General features: G+C 42.3%; 1 protein-coding gene across 4 annotated transcripts in view; it reads left to right on the forward strand.

Moving 5' to 3' along the window:
- The first annotated feature begins 2,275 nt into the window (after nt 1-2,275).
- PARP8 (poly(ADP-ribose) polymerase family member 8) overlaps nt 2,276-16,796 on the forward strand; it is a 178,754-nt gene continuing 164,233 nt past the window's right edge. Inside the window, exons 1-3 of one of the 4 annotated variants that reach the window (XM_059173947.1) lie at nt 2,276-2,455; nt 3,495-3,596; nt 4,518-4,572. In XM_059173947.1, coding sequence (XP_059029930.1) covers nt 3,506-3,596; nt 4,518-4,572 — 146 coding nt within the window. In that variant the 5' untranslated portion in view covers nt 2,276-2,455; nt 3,495-3,505. Of the gene's footprint in view, nt 2,456-2,845; nt 2,962-3,046; nt 3,408-3,494; nt 3,597-4,517; nt 4,573-16,796 lie in introns of those variants that run through there. The other 3 variants (XM_059173948.1, XM_059173946.1, XM_059173949.1) reach the window with 3 other exon arrangements.

A 16,796-nucleotide genomic window follows, 5' to 3' on the forward strand; every position in this document is an offset into this window, starting at 1 on the left:
TGGTTCCACAGCTGACCAAAGCTGCTGGGCATTCTCATGGGGATTTGCTACCGGGGATGGCATCACGAAGTTGGGAGAGCAGGTGTTTTCTTTGCAAATCCTGCCTCCTGCCCTCTTCTTAATTTCCAAGGAATAAGAGAGATCAGGCTTTTCCTTTCCTTAAGACTTTCCCAAGGACTGAGATTCATTTGAAAGGAAGTTCAATGCAGGAAAGGGAAAGATCGCGGCCACCAGGAGAAGCTATTTTGAGACCCATAGGTTCCAGGCCTGCTTCAGAATCCATTATAGGGCTTCTTGTTGGCTTAACTCCTGGTCCGCTGCCATGGGTGAGGCCGGTTTGCTCTGAAGTGAGGCTTCTGAACATCCATTTTCCTCAAAGATCAGTTCAATTGCTGAAAGTTTTGGGGAGGGGAAAATAATCATTGCAGTCTACATCCCACTTTAGGTAAGTTCATTATCCCCTTTGTGCCTCAGTTTCCTCTTTTGTAAAATGCGAAGAATTACAGTAACAGCTTCCATAAAGGATTATTATGAATATGAAATGAGCTAATATATGCAAAGCATTTGCAGTAATATCAGACTGCTCTAATAAGCTCTGGACACGTGCGAGTTATTAATAATTGAACTTATTACCACATTTCCATTACCTTCTACTTCTGCAGCTGGGGCTTTCAGCAGAGGTGAAGAATTTACATTTTTCCTCCAATACATTTTTTTTTTTTATGGCTTGGGATCATTTTTCTAAACTGGTGGGACTTTTTTTTGACTAGACCCAATCATCCGATGTATTGATTACTTACTATCTTGAATTTCCTATAGCATGCTACTAGAATTCTCTTACTATGAATAGTTTTTGTTTCTTTAACAAATGGATTAAAGGCTTACCATGTGCTGTGTTTCTGAATTCATGTGATTGTGTGTGTGTGTGCACAGGAGTGTTTAAGGTAGGGATATAACTTCCTCATCTCAAACGTCCATATAGTTTTTAATCACCAATCTAAATGTTTAAGTAAGAGGTAATATAAATAAGACACTGCCTGTGGGCTGAATTTGAAAGAATCATGCTTAAGGATCTAGCATATTACACTGATGCCAGGGTACAGTTTCTGTTAGAGGAACTTACCTTGCAAAAATGCATACTAAATAGAAAGGGTTTTTTTGTTTGTTTTTGTTTTGTTTTGTTTCTAATGTTATCCCTTAACATTTAAAAGTATTTAAATATATCACACCTTAAGGGCATGAAGGGAGTGAGGTCAGTTTTGTTTAACAAAAACAGGGCAGCCTGTGAAGTTTGAAAAAAAAAAAAAAGCCAAATATAAGACAAATCACAATAAGGCCTATTTTATGAAGGGAGTAGTAAACCAAGAGGTGATCCAGAAGAAATACATCAGGTAGGTTTAAAAACTATTTCAAATTTATTTGTAGTAAGGGTTTTACTTTGAGAATGCAAGGTTCCTGGATAGAGAGACAACCATCAAATAATTTGGGGTTAGTTGTTGGATTTTAAGCATTTTAGAGAAGTTAGAGCACAGAGGGCTGGAGGGAAATACACATGATACTCCTGGCTACGTGGAACAGAAGGAAGTGTTTTTGGTTGCCAAGAGGACTACACACCTTGGCCCTACCCTAGGGAAGTTTCAGAAGTTCTGAACAGAAAATGTACTGTATTGTGACTTTCACATCAAAGACAGCAGCGGTCTTCTTAATGCGGAGGAGTGTTTCTTCTTAAAATTCACAGTGATTGTGTTGTGTTCAAGGCTGTAGGACAAATGATTTCGTGTTTTCTTTTCTGCAGGCCAGAGGGGTTGGAACATATGATTTCTCATTGCATTTATCTCCATAGAATCTTAAGACCCCGTCAGGGATGAGAGTCATTTCTAAGTCTCCTACACACCATGGGTTGCCCATATCAGAATCCAGACTGGGCTGATTCAGGGTCTGAGCCTGTCTGGCCACTCTTGGGTACTTCTGCTGATAAGGAAGTTGTCTAAGACTGTGGTAGCCACACAGAAATGAAGCTGCAAGGCACCACCAGTCCTGCATCCAGCCAGCCTTCAGGCCTGCCTCCTATTTTTCAGGCACTGCACCAGGCACTGGGAATGCAGAACCAGAGGAGACACGCACGGTCTGCTCAGGGCAGCCTTGTCAGTGGAGGGAAAAAACAACAAGAAAAGTGCCTTTGGATGCCTGTCCTAGGGCAAAGAGCAGTATAGAGAGGCAGGACGGCTACCTCAGCCCTGAGGTGTCCTAAGGCAGAACAGGAAGTGAGGATCAGAGCGTTCTCTCACTTCTGAAGAGGACAGCAGGATGGTAGGAGCTTTCCCTTGACTGACTGGCAAAGGGGCGGCTTCTTAAAACAAGCCAAACAGATATCCATCTTCTAGGGAGACCCTGGCACGTGCTCATTGATTCTGCCAATTTTTTATGGACGGAAATACCTAGGAGGGAAGAACTGGTGAGTCTTTGGAAGTAGAGAAAGTCCCTAGAAAGGGGCTGCATTTCCTAAAGGGTGTCCCAAAGGGACTGAACTACCTCCCCACCTGGAAGAAAAAGATTCTGGAGGTGAGGTGGCCCGGGGCCGGGGTGGGGGTGGGGGTGGGGGTAGCGTCTGTCTGGAGTCATGTCAAGGCTTCTTTTTCCATCTAGCCTGATGTGGCAACAAGGAAAGATTTGTTCGTTATATTTATTTTCAATTTCTAAAGATTTTTCTTTTCCCTCTTCCCCCCCTCCCAGCCGCTCCGGTTTGGGTTTTCCATATGACTCATAATCCCTTCCGAAAGTGGAGTCGAATTCATAAAAGTGGTGGAAGGCGGGGGGGGGGGGGTGCAGGCTGGGAGCCCCGGGGAGTCTTCACTACCTGCATTCCCACTCAGCTGCCGGCGCGAGCGGCGGCCGGGGCGGGGACGCCCAGCCTGTGCCCGGGATGGCGGATACTATTCACACCCCGGCGGCCGGGACCCGGTGACTGGGCGCGGGAGGGTCTGCGGCGGGCGGCGCTGCAGCAGCCTCGGCACGGCCGCCGCCGCCCGCGGGCGCGAGTGTGCGCGGGTGTGGAAGGCCGGCGTGCGGGCCGCGAGGGGTGTGCGCGCGTGAGGCGGAGCGGGGCTCGCCCCTCGCCGGCGCCCGCCGCCCCGCCGGTGATCGCTCTCCGGCCGCCTCCAGCACCCTCGGCCCCCCACGGCCGTTGGTCCGGGCGGGGGAGGGAGAAAGTGAGACTCGGTGTCATCACCATCCATTGTCAGGAGGGGAGGAAATTGGAATCCAGCAGTGGCGAGCGGCAGCTGGGCGGTCACATCTGGGAATGCAAAGCCGACCTCCCCCTCCTCCTCCTCCTCCACCACCTCCTCCTCTTTCACCCAGGATCACTTCCGAAACCACTTCGCCTCCAGCCCCTGCCTCGGCCAGAGGTTTCATTTTTAACTGAATATTTACGAAAGCTGGAAGCGTGCGAGGGGGGTGGGGTGGGGTGGAAATAGCGGCTGCTTCTTTTCCAGGGATTTATTTAATGGGGATGTGTTCAAGGCAAGAGCGAATTCAGAAGGATATCGACGTCGTGATCCAGAAGTCCAGAGCCGAGAAGGACTGCCTGTTTGCAGGTGAGTTCTCGCCTTTCCGGAGCCTCGGACCCAGCGCCAGCTTCCGCCCGCCGCCCCCCTTCCCAGCTCTCTGACCGCGACGTGTGTGGTTCGGGCTGGGGGTGGGTTGCACGTCCCCATTCCGGGGTTCATTTGGCAACAGCTGCTGCAGCGGGAGCGAAAAGGGGGAGGGGGCTCCCCCCCCCCCAGTCTGGGGCTGCTACCAGCTCTGGGGGCTGAACCACGGTGGCCCCAGCGGGGGTCTAGGCGGAGGTGCCGTGCGTGGTCTTTTTTAGCGGGTTGTGGATACCCGGAGCGCCCCAGCCCGCCTCCCGGCTTTCAGCGGCGGTGGCCGAGCCTGGCGGGGAGGACCCGCGGGTTTGCGCAATGGGCTGAGCGGCGGCGGCCGGGAATGGAGCCCGCTGCGCTGCGCGACGCTGCGCTGGCCGGCTGCGCCCGGCGCCGAGGCCCCCGGGGGGCAGCGCTGGCCCGATCTCCGCGCCTTCAGCTCCCGTTAGTCCCCTCCGACTGACAGTGCGTTGCCCCGGAAAGAGAAGGGATTCCCGGGGTTCCCGAGGCGCCCTGCTCCCCTGCCTGGGGGGTCGCCTTTCGTCCATTTTGCTCCCCCGGGAGAAGGATCGCATTTTGCTTTCTCAGCCGCGAGCTCGGCGGGGGCCGCTTCCGGCCTCCCCGACCGGGAAATTCCCGCCGTTGCCATGGCACCCGGCACTTGTTGCGGGGGGCGGCCTCCCGCGGCACCCGGCCGGGGGTGCGCAGCATCCCCCTCCTGCATGGCGCGGAGAGGGGACCTCCCGGTTCTCCAGCCCACACCTCCCTCCCCGCCAGGCCTTCTCTTGGCTCCACTAAATAGGGGACCCAAGTCATGACCAAGGTTAAAAACCCACTTGAGGGGTAGCTTTTAACAGGAGTTTTCCGTTTCAGATTTCAGATACTCAGACTCCACCTTTACTTTCACCTACGTTGGCGGCCCCAAAAGGTATTTGTGTATATAGAGTTGCTTCATTTCCTGTTCACAGGCTTGTGTTTCCTTTGTTCTTAACATGTTCCGTGTTTGGGTTTTTTTTTTTTTTTTTTTCTCTCATTGCTGCCCTTTAGCCACATCCCAGGCTGGAGGTCCCCCCGTTTTAAATAAGAGGGAACATAGATATGTTTGATTCAAGGGTCTCTAAGATCACGCCACAGGCAATGAGCAGAACTCTTGCACTGTTCATATTAAAGCTGTTATACTGTAGTAGTAGCTCGCTCTGGAGAGATTTGGGGGTTGATAGCTGCAAGCAGGTGAAGAACCGGAATCCTGGGCATGAAGTGAAATGCATAAAACATAAAAGGTGTCGCAAAGTAGTTTCAACACAAGTAATAATTTTTTGGGTGAGTTGGGGCTGCGTGTTTCCATGTTTTCTGAAGGGTGACGTAAATAAGCAGTCTGCCAGTTCTCCATACTTTTTTTTTTTAAGGAGCGGTATTTTGGTTTTCTACATTTAGTTTTGGAAAGAATTTGGAACTTATATGTAGCTGGAGTGTATAACTTCTCTCTTGGGGGGAGGTATGACAGATTCATATATTAATACTAAATTGTTAACAGTGTGAAAGAAGTCCAAATCCAATTTTGTATTTAGGAGGTAGAGTTAAGATGAAAGGTAGCTTTTAAAATACATCTTGCAGTCTTCACTTGTTAAGTTAGGATTTTCTCCCTTTTAGCCCTTTAGGGACATTTGTTTAAAAGAGCAGTGGCCACATATGAGAAATGTCAAGAGATTTAGCCTTGCTGTTAGGACTTGACATTCAGTTTCAGTATCATTTGACCACATTCCAAAATATTGCTTAGCTTAATGGAAACATTTATGAACATATAAATTGCAGAAGCAGCTTTCCTCTGTAAATACATTTTTTAAAAAGATTGGAATTAATGTGAATCTTTAAAATGCTTAGGATCCGTGCTGCAATCTGTGTCTCAAAAAAGCTTTAATTAAAACGGTTATCGCATTTCCCGTATGTATAGCCTAAGCCCCAGGACTGGCATATTGATTTGATTTACTAGTTGAGAACATAACACACATAACATGTACTTACTGGGAGAGGATGAAATTACAGTACTTCTTAATTTACTGTGGTACTATCACCGTAGTTGTGAATAAAAAGAATAATTTCAAGGAGATTCAGCTAAATTAATGCTGCTCCTACACTTACTATCCAGAGGAGGTTGGTGTATGACTAATATCCTTTTGGATTATTTTAACAGTGAAAATATGCCATGCGTCCCATTGAAAACATTCTCCACGCAATCAGGTAGATAGCTGCTTGAGCACTGTAACAGTTACTGCTGTTCACCCAGTGAGAGGTGTGGCCTAGGGGATGCTCTGGGTAGGTTTTTCAACTAACTAGCTTATTTCCAGTAAGATGCTTGGGTTCTTTTGGGCTCTGTTTACTTACTTGTACAATGAGGGAGTGAGCCATACACTTAATCTCTGAGATCTGTTAAATGCTGCAGTAAAATTCTGTATCAGCAAATTATTGAACTGGTGTTAACATAGCAAGTGGTGAAGAAGGTATGGAAGCCTCCAGGAGCAAGGCAGCGGGGTGGGCGGGGGGTTGGGGATAAATAATTAATTAAAATAACCTCAGTTTTCACTGTAGGAGCAAGCACCTTGGTTGCTCTTAAAGTAAGAGATGTTTCCTTTTCTGTGTAATCCTATTAAGGGATAGTATTTTCTTTTGTCTCAGATTCAAATACCTGGGACTTGTGTATCTACTAAAGAAGACTTTAACAGACTGTTCTTGTGATTTCTTTGTGTCCCCCAAATCTTGTTCTACAAAAGGATATATAAAAGTTTGTTTTAGTATAATAATGCTAATAATCCCTTTAATGGTAATCTCTTTATGTATTTATAGCTAATGGCAGAGAAGACTTTTTTTTCCCCTGAAGATAAAAATGCATTGTTTTCATTAACTACATTAGAATCTGACATTTATTCTGTATTTCTCATTGTGGCATGTTAATTGGGCATTTAAAAATTTTTAAAAATCCTGCTGTTTTGATTGAAAGTGCTTATTAACTTATAATAGTCTATCAATAGTGTCATTTTCGATAAACTAGACTGACTTCATGGTTAAAGGAGGTGGGAATCTTAAGGAGAAATAGTATATGATTATCTTGAATTATATTTAACTATCATTTCATTTAAACCATTGAGAACATATTTAAAGGATCATTTTCAATTCAGGTTGTAGATAAAACTTAATAAACCATTTTCTCTTTCTCACACTTTCTAAGAACAAGTTACACTTTGTTCTAAGGGCAAAGGTTGACCTCACATGTTACCACTCAAAAAAGAAATAATAGGGAGAATTTGTTTTACACATACATTGTTTTATGTTTCTGTGGGTAGGAGGTAATGCCAAGAGGCAACTGTGTCAGGGCTGGCCAGTGGCCTGGTAAACTGAGCTTTCATTTGGAGGTTGAAAGGCTTGTTAACATTGGCTGTTCTGTTTTCTTGGTGGACTTAAGGTGAGGAACAAGGGGGGACTTAGTGTCATTTGGGAGACCGAGTTCTGTTAAGTTTCCCTAAAGAGAAGGTTCATGTAACTGTTGTATCCTCACTTTTGGATGTACAGACTGAGGCTCAGAGAATTTAAGAGACATGCTGAAATTTACTTGGTCCTTTGAAGAAGCTACCATATATGTACCCCATTCTGTAACCCTCTTGAGACCTGTGCTCATTCCTCTACACTGTTGTTCTCAGCCTCTTTGAACATGGAGACGCTTGAACATCAAAGGATCATGATTGGAGAGTGATAGTTTTCATGTCTTTCGATTGAGAAATAATGAGGAAGAAGTGTTAGATGTTATGAGTTTGGTTTATAAGACTGTCTACATATGCTTGAAAATGTATATATACAGCTAGATTAATTTATTTTAGCAATGGTCTTTGTTACACATCTCTGATTCCTGGACTTCTTGGAATAACTTCATAGCTGTCAGTGGTTCAGGACCTTCCATGGGCCCTTACCCAGTGCATCTTCCAGTTTCAGGGATGTGCTAATGTCTGGCCTCAACTGTACACAATTTGGGAAGTTTATGCAAAAGTCATTCTTTCCCTGTACTTGTCATGCTTGTGATCTCCTGCCTTCTTCTTTCTCCCTTATTGATTGATAGTAAAATCCTTAAGACCACAAAGGGATTCTGGCCCTTCATCTCATTTGTAGTCAGTCGTGCACTTAGTGGTAGAAGAAACAGGAAGGAGAAAGTAAGCAGTGACAGCTCCTGGGGATGGGAGAGCATGCTGAGTCCGTGGTGCCAGTTGTCAAAGGACGGAGCAAGGGGAGCCCACTGGGCCTGTCCATGGACCCCTGCAGGATTCCCCGATTGTGTTTCCGGCAAGGATAGAATATCGTGAGGATATAACTGAGGTTTTAAAAAATGCACAAATCAGAAGTATTTATTGTCAAGACTTTTTGTTAAAGAGATAAGCCAAAAAAAAGAAGAACATAAGAAACATGTGATTTTTTCATCTTCTACTAATGTGTTAGAACTTATTCTTTCAGCATTTTATGTGTCTATATGCATATAAAATATATGCCTCCAGGGATTGTATTATACTCTTGAGACCTCAGTGTTTTTTCACTCAAGAATGTAAAAGTGTCTTCCCTTTAGAAAGGATATGAGAATAAAGAAATGTTTATTAAATTGAGAGTTTTCCAATCGAGGAGTGTGACTGTGTGGTAAGAAATCTAACATTTATATTAGAAATTATTAATACATTAGACACTTAATATCTGGCAGAATGTTCAGAGTTGGCTATAGGTGTATACCTTTAATTATAGGAAAAGACGCTCTTTCATGTGGTCGTGGGTAGACTGGCATCTTTTGAAGTGTGTGAGTATGGGCCCCCCCTCCTTTGGGATATTCTGTTCACATAACTGTTTTGGAGCATCACATGTATCACTAACAGAAGTGTCCACAGTTCCTCAAATCACATGCTACCCTTCTTTTTCTTGGGCCTTTGCACATGCTGCAGAACTCCCATCTACATCCTGTCCTCCCCATCTTCCCCCATCTCAGCCCTGGGAGGCCTTCATTGTTGGATCTTTGCTAAAGATCCGACCAAATTCCTCTATGAGAAGTCTTTTTTGGCACTCTGGTCCCTGTATTATTCTTCTAGGTATTTCTAAAACCATGTTGTCATATTGTTTTATTAGCAAGTGTTTCCTTGAGCATCTGTCTGACCTTGAGCTTCTTGGAGTTAGGGTCCGTCTTATTCATTGCAGTTTCCCCAGATCCTGTCTCCCCGCCTAGTACAATGTTTTTTTGAATAAGTAGATGCTTATTCAATCATTTAATGAAGGCTAAAAGGTCTTCCGGCAGGTGAGAAGCAGTTTTTTTTTTTTTTTAAAGATTTTATTTACTTATTTGACAGAGAGAAATCAGAAGTAGATGGAGAGGCAGGCAGAGAGAGAGAGAGAGAGGGAAGCAGGCTCCCTGCTGAGTAGAGAGCCCGATGTGGGACTCGATCCCAGGACCCTGCGATCATGACCTGAGCCGAAGGCAGCGGCTTAACCTACTGAGCCACCCAGGCGCCCCGAGAAGCAGTTTTCTAACTAAATGGTCAGGTATAGTGATAGTCAAATACTTCAAAAAGCCCCAAATCTGGTCGTGTCACTTGCAATAGAATTTCTTAAGAATTCAGAAGCTGTGTAGCCAAGTTATAAGCCCCGTGGCGTGCTCAAAGGCTTTTAGGGGACAGAAAGATAATGCAATTGCTTAACATTATGAGAGACTTAATGGAAACGATGACACACCTAGGGAGTTTGGACTCTAAAAGTATTTAATTCAGTTTTAAAAAATCAATAGCATTCTGGTGATCAAGCAGATTTTCTGGGGGCCTTAATCCACCTGGGTTCCCAATGTTTAATTCCTTGCTCATGGGATGCCATGGAGAGAGGCAATTTGCTTGATTGATAAAGTGCATTTGTTTTGACTTTCTTCGAAAGGAGAAGTGTATGTGGGTGCAGGCCTGGGCGTGTTGAGAGGGTGGCGAAGTAGAAGAAGATCATCTCAAAGACATTAATCAATTTTCATTGTGAAAGAATTACATACTCATTCTAGAAATCTTGAAATATGCAATTATTTTGAAACCATCAAGTGCTTCTTAAGATGTCATAATGAAAAGAACGATCATTTTTTAAAAAATCAGAACTTAGCGTATTCCTCTTGGTGATGGGGACTTCCTTCCCGTGATTTTATACTTTATCAGTTATTATCCAAAAATAATGATTTAGGAAAAAAGGTCTTTTCCCTGGAGCCCTGGGAGCCTACATTGGAAGCTGGGGTGCCTGGTGAAGGAAGTATGAAGGAAGCCGAATGAGTGAGTGAAATCTGAGCTGTCATATCCCTTTGTAAATTATAGCTGCTCTGGCTCTTCTCTGTACACAATTTTTTTGAAAAGGATTTCATTATTAAATGAATTTTAAAACCACTGACCTAACATAACCACCAATTTAACACAAATATAACTTTACTGAAACTTACCTAGTAAAATATTTAAACTCCGTTTATTTCATGGATTAAGAGAATACTCTTAATTATATTTATTGGGCATAGTCTCTGCTGTACCTTTTGCCTACCTTACATCCCATGTTTGCAACAGACACAAGTAGGGATTTTGTCAGCTCTTTTGCATTTTATAGCTAAAGAAACTGAGGCGGAGGTAATTTAAGTAGCTTACAGTTAGGAAGAAGCAGAGTCGGAGTATATTGCCATGTGAGTCGATGTTTACGTAAGGTTTAAGGGGCAGTGGTTGAACTGGCATGGCAAGGATAGTTGGGAATGTTTGGGGTTGGGAGGGATTGCTTGGTGGGACTCCCGCCAGGGCCAGTACTGAAAACTCCACTGGCTGGCAGGGGAAATGCCCGAGCCCAGTGCTAAGCATTAATAGTGAGAAAATTATGTACATTGGCTGTGGAATCCTTACACAAATATTGGGCCGACTCATTTAAATTCCCCATCATTTCTCTCGACAGCATTTTGAAAAATACATGTAAGAGAACATTTATCAGTCCTAAAAATATTTTGTAATTCTCTGCACAGATTTGCTTTGGATAGATCGTGCTGTAGTAGATAAATCTTGCTTTGAGACAGCTGCCACTGACTTGTGCGGAATTGTTTAGTTACTGGCATGTCCCCTTCCCCTTTTTCGCTCTCTACGTTTTTGAAAGCCCATTTTCCATGTACCCCCAGGGAAGGCTAATAAGAAATAAGCTTTTATTGATAAGGCTTGTCACTCTTATTTTACTGGGACATAATTTAGGTTTCCTGTCCTGTTGCCTCACTTAAATGCTGGACGCTTCAACCCAGCGTATCAGAACAACCCATCACTTCTTCGTTAAAAGAAGCTTCTCTTCCCAGCCTTTCCCTCGTGTGGCTTCATTTGAGCCACTCTGGAGGAATCCGTCTCAGGTTTGGTGTATCCCACCTTCTTCTTCATTTCTTTCAAAGCTTTAGTGGCTCTTTCTTTGAAATCATCGTGGGCATCTTCATCCCCCACAGTGTCAGCTTTTCGTCGGTGGCCCTGATCTCTGGACAGAGGTCAGTCACTGTAACCCAGTGTTTTAAATTCTTAACTAACAGCTCCTCACCCATCCAGTTCATTGACACCTGAACTCTTTTAAGTATGAATTTTACGGGACACCTGGGTGGCTCAGTGGGTTAAGCCTCTGCCTTCCGCTCAGGTCATGATCTCAGGGTCCTGGGATCGAACCCTGCATCTGGCTTTCTGCTCAGCAGGAAGCCTGCTTCCCCCCTTCTCTCTCTGCTTGCCTTTTTGCCTACTTGTGATCTCTATCAAATAAAAAATAAAATCTTTAAACAAAACAAAAAACATTACCTTTAAAACAAAAAAAGTATGAACTTCACCATGGGAGTTTTCTGCTCAGAAGCCCTCAGATGTGACCATGGTTTCCTCCATAACAAATCGAAACCCCCCATCCTTGGCTTTCTAGAGCCACCTTCCCCATCTAGTCATGCATACTTCTCAGGCTCCCACTGTCCTTTTATCGACCTGGTCTTTCCGTTCAGCAGCCCCCAGTCTGTACTTAGCGCATGAAGCATCCACAGTTGTTGAAGGTTTATTGATTGTGTAGTTTCTGTGTCCCATAATGGGCCTGGTTTGGATATCGAGATCATGATTTTTATGATCACGGATGCCAGTTCATTTAATCTTTTCTTTGACCACAAGTGGCATCTCTGAAAATTTATGACGTATTTATGCTCAAGGAGAGGCTAGAGTAAGATCATGAGTAGGACAGACTGAGAATAAGACAGTGAAATCTGAGGAGATGGGACAAGAATATAAATAGACTGTTACCAATCCATTACAGAGGAACAACAACAAGTTTTGAGTGTAGTTCATTTGCATATCGGTGACATCCCAGTTCCTGGCTGATACTTTCTTTGTATTAACGGAACATGCCAAGCCCGACGTTAAATTTAAAAGGGGGATCATCCACTTATACCTTTGTGCAGTCAGATCCGTTTTCCCCGTACAGAAATGTGCAGAAAGCTAGCTGCTGACTTTCCCCTAAGATGGTTTCCTTCCAAACATTCTGAAATATAGATTGAAAAGATCTTGCTGATGGCCTCAAAGTGTTCTTAGGATTTCTCAACCAACTCAGAAGTGTTGCATTTGTTTGGATTTTCATCGTTTTGTCTAAAAAACATGTACACTTTGTTATCCAAGAATCACTTACAGAATATTTACTGTATACAAAGTACAGAGTGGAGCCAGATACTAATGTAACTACTTTACATTTGTTAGGCTTTCACATCAATGAAGAAAAAAGTTCAGACACAATTGGAAAACAAACAAACAATGCTATTAAGGACAGAGCTGTATAAAAGAGAAAAATGTAAGTCAAAAAAAAAAGTCACAAAAGACCAATATTCTGTTTAAAGACTAGAAATCTGGTTCCCAGCAGAGTGCCTAGAATGTAATAAATATTTCCTACTATTTCTTAAATGAGAGTATTATTTTTCTAACATTATGGGAGAGCATTTCCCAAACTGTTTAATTAGGTGTTGCATATGTGGCCAGCTATGTCTGGGAAATACTTATTGAAACAATATTAAACATTTCTAATGGTTGACTTCTGGGAACTTTTTCTGCGTTAGTGTACATTATGCATATCCAAGAAGTGAATGAATTGTTCAGGGTTTCTCACTTGATTAGAGCTCTGGAACATCTTGAGAAAGTTGTTTTGTGGAAAGCACTTTGGCAAACTCTGAGTCTTACTCATTAAAATTAGTTTTTGAGTAAATAGCAGTATAGTAGAAATAGAAATTGCACATTCACAATTGAGCCCTGAAGAATTTACTTTCAGAAGTTTTTATAGAACTTGCTTAATGAACAGGAAAGCTTCAGTTAAAGGCATTTGGCATTTTATGCCACTGACTTTCCTATGTGAGGATATATTTCTCTGGATTTCTCACTTTGTCATCATTTGTGTTGAATCCATTTATGATAAGAGCTTTCAACGATTCTTCATCAATGCCTTAAAGTTAGCAGGGCCCACTCTGCTACAGGTTTAGAAGTCAGCCTCAGAAAGAAGTGTTAGAGATAGATAATGATTTTGTGTAGCAGAAGTACTCATTATGTCCTCTTAAATTCTGTCACTTTGAGTTCAGTAGAGCTTGCTAGCGAGCCATCTTTGACGGAGTTCATACTTTTGGAGAAATTTGTGGTGAGGGAAATACGGGATTTATTTACAAGTTTCTTTTTTTTTTTTTTTTTATAAATTACATGGAGAAATCAATGAGGGTATTTATTTTATGTATTTTCCTCCAGTCACCAAATGAGAAATTTACTGAAGAAGTTTTAAAATACTGCTCAGAATTTTTTCAACATGAGTCAGGAAGCAAGCTGCCCCTTTTTTTTTAAGGCAGTGTCAGTCATTACACTTGAAGAAGCCACATGCTTCTTTCGGTAACCCATGAATGGAGAATGAAGCTGGTGCTTTCAGTTGTGGTCCTGTGGACACAGTGTCACGGATATATTGAAAATGATTCATGTTAACAGCAGACCTGTTCCTATGCAAACGCTCCATAGCTTTAGTGATTCAGGGAAAACAGTGGAATCTCACACATACTGAAAATCTAGTAAATTCTAGGTTTTTCATTTTGAAATCAGTGTGCCAAATCTTAAGTGGGTGAATTCATTATTGTGATGATACGTTTGCCAGTCTGTATGTCTCTTATGTCAGTGATCTTCTTACGAACAAAGTCTTAAACACTGGTGAGTGGAAGACAGAAGCATAACATAAAGATCTGCTTCATGGGTAAAAGCTGACGCAGTCATCATTCTTATTAAAATGCACCACAGCTAGATATGCACACACACACAAAAAAAGGCCCTCCAGCTGCAAAGCAGTCATTATTTTATTATCACCACAGAATTTGATATGATTTCTCTAGTGAATGGTCAAATTCATTTTTAGTTAACTAAGAAAAAGTTCGAATAATTCACTGTGAGCCAAATTCTCTCGTTTCTTTTGGAGCAGTCTGTCCTTATGGGAAAACCAGCTTAGAATGGTGATTTAAGTGAGTTTCAATTAATAGAAGAATTGCATATTCTTGGCTGAATTTGACTCCCAGATGATAAATTTGGAGCAAGAAAGATTTTAAGCTTAGTTTTTTAAAAAATCATGTTTGTTTGGGGGCTAGTTGGTTAACTGTCTGACTCTTGGTTTGGGCTAAGGTCATGATCTCATGGGTCAATTGATAGAGCCCCGCGTGGGACTCTGCCTTCAGCAGGGAGTCTGCTTGAAGATTCTCTCCCTCTGGTATTCCCCCTGCTTGTATGTGTGTGTGTGTGCATGCACTCTCTCTCAAATAAATAAATAAATCTTTAAAAAAAAAATGAAATCATACTAGTTTGATTTTCTTTTTTGAATGAGGTATAACTGACATGTAACATCATATTTGTGTCATATGTACAGCATAAAGATTTGATATGTGTATATATCCTGAAATGAGCACCACAGTAAGTCCAATTAAAATCTGTCACACATAGTCACAAACATTTTTTTTTTTCTTGTGATGAGGACTTTGAAGATCTATTCTCTGCAACTTTCAAATATGCAGTACAGTATTATTAGCTGTCATCACTGTGTTGTACGTTATATCTCCATGACCTAATTGTAACTGCAGGTTTGTACATTTTGATCCCCTTCACCCATTTCTCTTACCTCCTCCCTCAGTTTGATCTAATGTGAGCTTTCTGTGTTGACTTCCCAGGTCATTAACGTAAAATTTCCAGTGTCTTCAATTCTCAATATCCAACATACACAAAATCCTTTTCCAGCTGTAGGTAATTGGCAGGGAAAAATCCATTTAGGGCAGTAGTTTCACAGAAGGTTTTTTTTAAAACAGAACTGTGACCTTTCCAGTCTTTGGGGTACAGTCTGGGAAGTGTTACATTTCAGATGCACTTTTAAATGAAAATACAGGTGCTTACCACTCCATACCTATGAGAATGGCCAAAATCCAGAACACTGAGGACACCAGATGTTGGCGAGGATGTGGAGCAACAGGAGCTCTGATTCATTGCTGGTGGGAGTACAAAATGGTACAGCCACTTAGAAGACAGTTTCGCAGTTTCTTACAACACTAAACATACTCTTGCCTACTGTACAGCAACCATACTTTTCTGTGTTCACCTAAAAGAGTTAAAAAGTTATGTCTGCACAAAACCTGCGCATGGATATTTATAGAAGCTTTATTCTAATCTGCCAAAACCTGGAAGCAACCAGGGTGTCTTTCAGTTGGTGAATGGGTCAGTCACCTGGGATACTTACAGACTATGGAATATTATTCAGCACCAAAAAAGAATGAGCTATCGAGCCTTGGAAAGACATGGGGGAAAGAATTCCCATGACTAAGTGAAGGAGACCAATCTTGAAAGCTACAGACTGTATGATTCCAACTATATGACACTCTGGAAAAGGCAGAAGTATGGAGACAATGATAAGATTGGTGGTTGCCAGGGGTTACAGGAAAGGAAGAAAGGAACAGGTGGAACAGAGGCATTTTAGGGCAGTAAGGTTATTCTGTATGGTACTGTAATGGTGCATACATGTCATTATACAGTTTTCGAATTCATAGAGTGTACAACACCAAGAATGAACCCAAGGATAAAAAATGGACTCTTGGTGGTAATGATGTGTGTCTGTGGGTTCATCATTAGTAACAAATGTACCACTCTGATGGGCGATGTTGATCATGGGGCAGGCTTTGCGCATGTGGAATAGAGCGGATATGGGAAATCTCTGTACATTCTGCTCAATTTTGCTGTGCTCTCCAAACTACTCTAAAAATTAGAGTCTTAAAAAAATAGCCAGCCAAGAAAGGCAGGTTCTTGCCAAGACTTTTTCAACTCCTGAATAAGGCCTCTGATCTATAGAAGTTTAAAAATCCTTTTTTACATTACACAGGCATATACATTTGAATTAGGAAAATGTAAAATTAGCTATTTTTATTCAATAAAATTGCCTTGGCACAAAACTAAAACAAATAGCCTATATTATGAATTTAGTCTGTAGCTAATTCCATAGAAGAAATCATCATTTTAAATTAGGTTTTCTATCAATGTTTTCCAAATATAGATTATAAAACTACACTAAACAAGAATATTTCAAGAAATACTAATGATTATTACAGAAATTCTATGCCTGCTAATTTTTTAGTCCCCAAAGAAAGACATAATGCCAGTGTACTTCTCAAATAAAATCAAGTAGGAGTTGGTGCTTTCAGATACTTATGTGGCGGAATGCTGAGCCTAAAACAAAACCTACTTGAAATGTGCCTGCTATTGTGTGTCTTGCACACACGATGCGTTCCTGCACACACTGGCATTGATAGACACATACCTACAAACTGACATTGGAATGCATTTTAATTTTTCTTCCTAAACATCCAGAGATAACCTTTTAACCTACATTTGCAGACATGAAGAAAATAATAATATACCCATTTCTTTCTTTCTAGCCCCCTCCCCCCAAACCCCCAACTCCCAACATGCACACAGACCATGCATAGACCCACAGTGTTCAAAGACAGGAAGTATTGAGAATTGAATTACACTGGAAACTTTTTGTGGGCAGAAGGAGTAAGCAGATGAGGGACACCTTATAGGTGAAAAAACATTTGATTAG

Source organism: Mustela lutreola, chromosome 5 (genome assembly GCF_030435805.1).
Source record: "Mustela lutreola isolate mMusLut2 chromosome 5, mMusLut2.pri, whole genome shotgun sequence".
NCBI lineage: Eukaryota > Metazoa > Chordata > Mammalia > Carnivora > Mustelidae > Mustela > Mustela lutreola.